At 39.5% G+C, this 9045-nt stretch overlaps 1 protein-coding gene and 1 long non-coding RNA gene across 2 annotated transcripts; both read left to right on the forward strand.

Annotated features, from left to right (window-relative positions):
* Nucleotides 1–212: 212 nt before the first annotated feature.
* On the forward strand, nucleotides 213–713 carry LOC123396979 (COP9 signalosome complex subunit 5-like; the record flags this gene model as incomplete). The annotated part of the gene is made up of 3 exons (XM_045091713.1): nucleotides 213–275; nucleotides 352–499; nucleotides 607–713. Coding segments are annotated over 3 exons (318 nt in total), but the record flags the coding sequence as incomplete, so codon positions are not given.
* Nucleotides 714–1604: 891 nt separating this feature from the next.
* On the forward strand, nucleotides 1605–2435 carry LOC123396073. Its single transcript, XR_006609891.1, has 3 exons — nucleotides 1605–1669; nucleotides 1766–1855; nucleotides 2417–2435. It is a non-coding gene; the product is annotated as an uncharacterized LOC123396073 (long non-coding RNA).
* Nucleotides 2436–9045: the final 6610 nt, after the last annotated feature.

A 9045-nucleotide genomic window follows, 5' to 3' on the forward strand; every position in this document is an offset into this window, starting at 1 on the left:
TACTACACTAGCAACGCCTATAGGTAACTAAAACATTAGTTTCTAGTTATATTATTGTTCATATTTTATGTTATTGTGCCTTATCCCCGAGCTGTTTCCTTGTGGCAGCCCTGTGCAAGATGTTGCCGATTCCTGCAGAACTGGTGCTGCCACCAACGTCATCTTCGGTCTTGCTCTGGGGTACAAGTCTGTTTTCATCCCAATTTTCGCTATTGCTGTCAGCATCTACCATACCACTCAACAAGATAGAAGATTTTGGTGTTCACTGCAAACAGGTAATGCGATCAATTCTTTAATTTATATTTTTGCAAGCTTGTGTTTTAGTTCTATTCTAACTCTATTTTCATGCAGTACTATTCTTTGGATATAACCTATTTCAAGTCATCCCTGGACTCTCACCTCCTTGATCTACTCTGGAACAAGTACTGGGTCAACACATTGTCTTCGTCACCACTTCTGGGTAACACGGATTATGTTGCTGGACAAATCTTTGATTTAGGTAAGCATTCCCCTTGTAGAAATATTTCTGGGAACTTGTTTTCTGGTTATGTCTAGTTTGGCCTTGCAATAAATAGAGAGAGTGATAACTTCTTTTGTGCTACACAGCTGATAAACTAGAGCAAGCTGAAGGGCAACTGGCACACAGTCGATTTGGCATACTTATGCCATCACAGCGAAAGAAAGAGTTCAGTTTCTGTGTTCATGCCCTTTAAACTTGGTTATCCTCAGTTTCTGTGTTCATGCACACTGTCCTCTTTGCTCGTCTGAAGGTTCACAAAGCCGGTACTATTTTGGGGGCTGCATAATCGTTTCAGTTTCTGCATCTTTCATGTGCCATATCAATATCTGCTTGTCTGTTTAGTATACCCTCTGTTCCTAAAACTACTAAAACGTCTTTCATTTAGGAACAAATGTATTATCATGTTGTTTGTTTTGTTAATTTTTTGTCACTTCCTATAGTAAATGGATGGTCCTGTATGTCTGATTGTCAAACTATTGATATAATGATGGAGTTCCATTAGGTCAATTATCACTCCCTATTATATGATGTTTTGCATATTTCAATATGGGCTACATATGGGCTGAAATGAGTGAACAAACACACTTAAACGTGTCTACATACATTTATTTTAGAAAAAGTTGGAACATCTTGTAATAGTGAACGGAGGGAGTAACTGACCTTATGCCTGTCACATTGCCATGTTATCTTCATATGGATATGTTACAAATATCTGCTATTTGTTTATTAAACGAAGAAAGTATACCAGATATGATGCTAATTTTATGGTGATGTATAAAAAAATATTAGTAGTGCGAAGATTGTGAAAATGGTTGAGCCCCTAGGAGAGGTTGATGGTGTTGTTTGATACTTCGATGCTATGCTGTCCTATGTAGTTATGAAATGCTTTATGTCAATTACTTCATTGAGCTTGAGTGCATGAAACGAGGGATTGTACCAGACCTATATAGATCTAGTTTGCTTTGTTATTGCAGTTTTGTAATATGTTCCTCCTACACCGTGTGTATTTACACTTACATACAAAAATGGTTCTTTATTTCTCAAGTACTCTCAGTTTCTACCCATCTTGTGCTTTCGGACGTGGATCAGTTTGATACTATCCTTGACATGGAAAAAGATGAGTTGGCTCCTGAGATAGAAGAGGAAGAAGTAAGACATTACCGACTCTGAGAATCAAGCTAATTTTGTTATGTTCTCACTGCTCACAAACTTTCCCATATATTGTGGATTCACTTGCCAATACAGGAAGGCGAGATAGAGTATGTTGAAGGTGATGATATCGAGATGGGTGACATGGATGATATGGAAGATTTGAAGGCTTTGGTGATGAAGATGGTAAACATTTCCCTTGTTTCTACTGATTTTAATTTTGCATGTTATAGAGTGCTCTGATTTTCTGTGTTCACTAGATAATGTAAAGAAACTTTACATTTTCTGAATTATGGGCCTTGAAATTCCATTCGGACTTGTTTAATTAAGTATGCGGTGTAGAAATATTTATTTGGACAAAATGGTTATTTGGCATAGTAGTGCCAACTGCAAATCTGACCTCCATACAAAATACAAAATGATTGCAGTAGTGGCCTAGGGGGGATCATACACCATGTCGCCTATAAACATTGATAAAATCGAACACATCTTACTGTCTTGTCAGTTGTCACGTACGATTTGATGTCCAACATATAAAGTAGTAGTGGCCTGGGGGATCAGTAATTATGTTTTTCTCTTTATGAAAGCTCTTTCGATGATTTCTTTATTGTAGAGGTTCTTCCAAAATATGCATTTGTTTCACAATGTTAGTTTTTCTTTCAAAGTGATTTCATCGTGCCGTACGCTAATTTGAACTAGCACAAATTCCTGCCGGAGCATAATTTGTTCCTCACCTTTCCGCAACAGGTGGAAGAAGACGAGGACATGGGTAGCAGGCAAAGGACGCGAATGTGATGCTCCAGGCACGACTTCAGTAACATGCTTGGTGTCGATGATGTTGTAATTTAGATAATTTTGCCTGTCTTTCTCATGATGACCGCATCTCTCTTCTATGTGATGGTAGTTTAGATGATCGATATCGACTTATAATGTGAAGACAAACTCGCCACTCGTGGTCTTGAGACTTGTAATGTTCTAACTTTGTTCGGTATTTTAAATTTGGAGACTAATATGATGAATTGTATTCGGAGACTAATCATCTATTGTATTCGATAAATCTGCTGTTTATATGTTGTGCTCTCTATATTCTGTGCAGTAATATGTTTTGTAATCTGTGCAAATATCAGCAAAAAAGAAAAAAAAATACCTAATATTCATACTAGTGGCGCACCACAAAAGCACACTAGTGGCGCATCGTCAACTAGTGCGCCATTAGTAAGCCAGATCACATGGGTAAATATGGCCCGTGGGAGGCATACTAATGGCGCACCATGAGCTATACTAATGACGCACTGCCTGGTGCGTCATTAGTATACCAGATACTAATGGCGCACCATGAACTATAATAATGACGCACTGCCTGGTGCGCCATTAGTATAACATTAGTAAAAAATTCTAATTGCGTGATGCTAGTGGCGCACCTGTAGTGCGTCATTAGTAGCCAAAACAGGTGTGTCACTAGCAGGCCTTTTCCTAGTAGTGCGTGGAAGCGTGTGTGTTGAGATCGACAACAGTGGTGGTTGAGGTCGGCAGCGGCCTGGGCACAGGCCAGGGTGGACCAGGGTCGACGCGATGCGCTCCAGCGTCGCAACAGGGACAGTAAGCGGGGAGAGGTACAATCGCGGAGGCGGGGGGGTTGAGATCGGCAGCGGTGGCGGTTGAGGTCGGCCACGACGGCGAGTGGTGTGGCGGCGGCCTGGGCACAGACCAGGGTGGCCCAGGGTCGACGGGAGGAGGCGATGCGTACGGGTATAATTTTTGCAGCGAATCGTTTTTCCCTTTTGCGTTGCAGATAAATGATAGAGCGTGGGTTGAATAACAAAAATTATAAGGGCTTTTTTATAAAAATACAATGATAAGTTTTCGACGAAAGCAATAGCCGCTTTATTATTAGATATAGATTTGAAGATATTTTTCAGTCTTCCTTTGCTACGAACAGTTTCATATCAGATTATCTAGCTGAAGTTCGCCAAGCAAATGACCGGGTTCGGAGACCAGCTAGTGTACCAGTGGTGAGGCAGTCATTATGGATACCTCCGACCCAGGAGGCGTAAAAGTAAATGTGGATGCTGTTGTTTCAGCAAGAAGGAGATGTGGAGTCGCCTATAGAGACCAATATGGAGGTTTCCTTGGGGCCTCGGTGGTAGTAATCAAGTTCATCACCACATCCTCCCACACTTGAAGCAATGGCTATTAGGGAAACTCTATCCTTGGCTGAGGATTTATATGTTAAAGATATTCATGTTGCATCCGATTGCAAAACGGTGGTAGATGACTTGAAGAAGGAGACAAACGCGCCATATGGAGCAGTGATCCAAGAGATTTCTGAACGGTCTGATAATCTTCATTTCTGTAATATAGTTCATGAGTTTAGCAGCTGGAATTATGGAAGCTCACAATCTAGCAAAACACCTTCTCTCATTCAGAATCGGCCGACATGTTTGGTTAGGCCATCCGCGGGGATCTTTCCATGTAAACATTATAACGTCTGAATAAAAAGCATTGCAGATTGCCTCAAAAAATGTTTGTTCTTTACTTACTTGGACCGGTTTGGCTATTGACCAGGTGTCCTATTGATTAAGAATAGAATTCTTTATTTTTTTTATATCAAAAGTGAGCAATAACTCTGCTCGTTGCCCCTTAGAGCATCTCTAGCAGACCCGTAAAACTGGTCAAATCCATAAAAACATGGTGTTCAAAGTTTCAGTTGGAAAAAAGGTGTCGAGCAGACCTCGTAAAACTTGTTCGACCCTTAAACTTTTGAAGGGACATGGTAAACTCATCCGTGAAAACTTTATATGTGCAAATTCGAAGGCAATATACACTTCAACCCATAAACCGGTCAAACCTCATCGGAGCAAACGCGCCGCCGGGAAACTGGCCGGAATGTACCTGGAACTCAATGAAATCCGTCGTCGCACGTCGGAAGAAGCCGCTGCACGCCGAAATTTGCCGCCACCGGTCCGAATTGCGGTCGGTTCAACCTCCACTGCCGAGGCAAGGCCGTCCACGGGCAGGGCGAAGCAGGCCACCGGCAGCCCAAACCAGGGCGGGGCGGCACCGGAGAAGAGCGGGGCAGGCGTGGGGGAGCTCGTGCGGCAATGACGGCGAACGTGCGTGCGGCGGCGGGCAGTGTGTGGCTCAACTGGGATGGGCGGGCGCGCCAGGGAGCGCGGTCGGGGCGGGCAACACAGGGCTCCTCCACTTCGTGCGTGGCCTGGAACGGGCGGCGCCGAGATGAGGCGGGCGGCGCCAGGGCGAGGCATGCCGTGGCTGGAGACGGACTCGCCGAGACGGGAGGAAAAAAGAAAAAAAAAGGCTATAGTGAGATACAATTTTATTTACGAGGTATATTCTGTCCGGAGCAATTTCACACCGTAAAAATGATTTACAATGTTTCTTATACGACGTTTTAAGGAGCTAGAGATGCTATGTGTGGAAATTGGAGGGTCTAGGTTCGGTTCCCAGTTTGTGTAGTATTCTTTCTAGTCGAATTTAATTTTTTAATAAAAAATAGGGCTGCGGGTTAAGTACCAAAAAACTCACGGATTTTTCTAAAAAATAGCACAACCTAACAAGCATATATATATATATATATATATGTATGTATGTATATATATGTATCCTCTATTCTTAAATAGTTACAATCCACTAGCTAATTTTCCTCTTCATGTAACAATGACACATCATCAAGTCATGCATGGAATTATAAGTTACTTTTTTCATTAATCTCTTCATACAAAAATACCACCTCATGCAAAAAAAAATTCAGAGAATTAAGTCATGTAAGAAATTTTTATATTTGTTTGTGCATTAATTTTTGTCTTATACCACTTTTTTCAGGGAATTAAGTCATGCAAGAAATTTTTATGCATTAATTTTAGTCTTTTACCACTTATTCATACATTTTTAACAAGGTTCCCGCCATAACGCGCGGGGCATCGTCTAATATAGATAATATGAGTGACAATTTCTCTACTAAAACATGAAAGTTCTTCGCAATGCAGCATGGCATGGCAAATCGTGTGTATTTTTGTGGCAACTTTCTCCTGCGGTAGGATGGTAAGTTTTTATTTTTAGCCATGTGTGAATCTCTGTTGCACATAACAATTTACTCTGCCCACTGCATGGCATTCCTAATATTTTTTTCTGCTAGCATAATACTCCCTTCGTTAGGAATTATTTATCATACAAATTGATGTATTTAGAACTAAAATACATCTAGATACATTCATTTATATGACAAGTATTTTCGGACGAAGGAAGTATTTTCTCCTTTTCAGTATAACAAATGTTTCCTTAGTGGCATAGCATGGCAAATGTATCTTTATGGCACGACAATTTATGTGTTCGCTCAGAGTGGTTTTTTAAGCGAACACTCCCTGATGACGTCGTTTGTTCAGATGATGTCTGTTCGCTCACATGACCTCCTTAAGGCCTTGTTCGGTTGGGGTGGATTTAGAGGGGAATTGACAGGGATTGAGGAGGATTAAATCCCCTATAGGCCAAAATCTCCTCCAATGCTCTTCATTCCCTTTGAGAGAGGGATTAACCGAACAAGGCTTAAAAGAACTTCAGCATGTTCTTGGTATTTTTAGGGGCACCTAACCATATCCGCCTTGTTACAGGGTGAGACCTCTAATTGTGCATGTAGGCCTCCAACAGACGGGTCGGCGAAGAAGCGAGCGCAATGGGCCAACCCAGTAAACATGCTAACCCTTTTTATATAGCCATGCAACGCTCTGTAGCCAGTTTTTTCATTTGTTCGTTTTGTTTCCGCTTTCTTATGGCCTTTTGCTTTTCCTAATGGCATGGAATTTAAATACACACAAATGAACATGAATATTGAAAATATTGAGCGTCTATTTAAAATATGTGTGCCTTAAATTTAAAAGGTAGTTGTGTTTATAAAAAATGATTTGGATATTAAAAAGTTCACAATGTATTACAAACTCATCATGTTTAAAATAAAATGTTCATCATGTATTAGAAGATGACCGCCATGAGTTCTAAATTTGTATTAAAAATTTATTCATCATGTATTTAAAAACATTAAACCTATATTAAAATAGTACTCCCTCTATTCCTAAATATAAGTCTTTTGAAAGATTTCATTAAAAAACTACATACAAAGTAAAATAAATGAATTTATATTCTAAAGTATGTCTATATACATCTGTATGTAGTTTTTTAGTAAAATCATTAAAAAGACTTATATTTAGTAACTGAGGGAGTATTCATCATGATTCACAAAAATTCACCCATGTATTAAACAGAAAAAGGTAAAAAAAGAATGAAAACGAAAACAGCAACCCGTAAAAGACTAGAACAAAAACCACAACAGAAAAACTGAAAAACAAGAAACATCACAACAAAAGAAATAGCAAGGAACAATTGGAACGACAACCAAAACAACAAAACTGAAAAAAATGTCTTAGAAGAGGAGTGCAATGAACGAAACAACAAGAAAAACTGGAGCAACCACAACAACTAAAAATAAAAAAATGCTTCAACAACGTAGCAAAATGAAATAGCGTAGCTAACGCCAAAGTGGTCCGATCCAATTTTCCTCCCATGTGTGCATTGTCCCATATGTTTGCTGAAATCACTAATTAAAGAGTATTTCTTTCAAAGATCACTCCCACCTCTCTAAATCGTGAAGAGTGGCATACTATATGCATGTCACTTATCGCAACCTAGGAGTTTTCCCTTTCTTCGTAGATTCATATTTTTAAAATATTTTATCTCATACACCGTGCGTTCGAATCTTGAAATGTTTTTCACCATTGGTTTTATCGCGTCAATACCTTTAAAATTAGATCCTATATTGATAGGTTTTGATGATTTTTTTTTCAGAAAAATGGATCCAAAAAACCTGTGTCTTTCGCGATAGAAAAAACCGTGCCTCTCACAAAAAAATGTGTTTTTTCCTTTCCGAGAGGCACTTACGTACCCCTCACAAAGGCAAAACCGTGCCTCTCACGGACAAAAAATAGTAAACATGTTTTTTCCTTTGCGAGAGGCACCGCCGTGTCTCTCGCGCAGGCCAAACCGTGCCTCTCACGAAAACAAAATCATACATCTCACAAAAAAAATGTTTTTTCGTTTTCAAAAAGCACGGCCGTGCCTCTCACAAAGGCAAAAACAGTGCCTATTGAGAAAGTAAAATCGTGTCTCTCATAAAAACACAAAAAATGCATTATTTCACCAAAAAAATCCTTCAAAAAGCTATAAAAGACCGATGAAAAACCGAAACATTAAAAAAAACAATCTAAAAAACCAAAAATGCGTGCGAGAAAAATAATAATAAAAATAATAAATTTAAAGAAAGCGCTCAGAATACGACACGTGGCGACGACTGAGAACGCGCCAAATGGCAATGTATGGAAATGCTCGCTAGAAGATTCCCGCGTAAACGCTCGCTAACTAGTGGCTCTCATTATTTGCTGCTCCGCAGATGGCGTGAATAGAATTTACTTTGAGGATGGACGCGTCTATATCTTGCTTGTTGCGTTAAACAGGCGGCCGGATGCATAAGCTGGCCTGTGGAGCCAGGCCATGTAGTGATCTGGTGGCGAGCCGGTATTGTAGCTCGACCACGATACTGTAGCGAGTTGCTTGCTGTAGCAGACGAATTAACATTCAAAAAATTATTCATTTTAAATATTTCTTGGAAACTTCAGAAGATTTTTTAATGAAAATATATTCTAAAAATTGAGTACATTCTTTAGAAAAGTGGACATTTAAAAATATATCGGAACATCTTTTAATTAATATGTACGGTTTATAAACACGGTCAAGTTTCAAAAATCTTAACATCTTCATAAAGTTCCAAACTATTTATTTATTCTGACTTTTATTTTAAAAATACATATAAAATGGTAAGAGTAAAAAAATGATACATGTAAAATGTATTAAGAAACATCTCAAGGTTCCCAAAACTGGGTCATTTAGTATGGTTTTCACTTACAAACGAGTCAGCCCATTTACCTCGCTCGCTTTTCAGCCTCGTGCGTTTTGACGACAATTTGACGGAACACAAGCTCTTAAAAGGACCAAATTGCCTAGACGGGGAGAGGATGAATAGAGGTTTTTTTTACGGAATTTACTTTATCCTAATGCGGAAATGGATTAGAAGGATATTTTCAAGTATCTATTCTATACTACTAATAAACAAGCAAACATGAATTTCACAACGCGTATCCCATAAAACGCCCCACAACACACACCAACCAATCATCGCCACACAATTAAGCCCACAAATCTTAATCTAACAGCCCACAGAGTAATATAGATTTACTGGGTGGACTTAGCAATTACCATTGATTGACCATACTCCACCGCATATGACAAAACCAAACTCCACCGTATAGGAG

The sequence above is a fragment of the Hordeum vulgare genome, chromosome 5H, assembly GCF_904849725.1.
Source record: "Hordeum vulgare subsp. vulgare chromosome 5H, MorexV3_pseudomolecules_assembly, whole genome shotgun sequence".
Lineage (NCBI taxonomy): Eukaryota > Viridiplantae > Streptophyta > Magnoliopsida > Poales > Poaceae > Hordeum > Hordeum vulgare.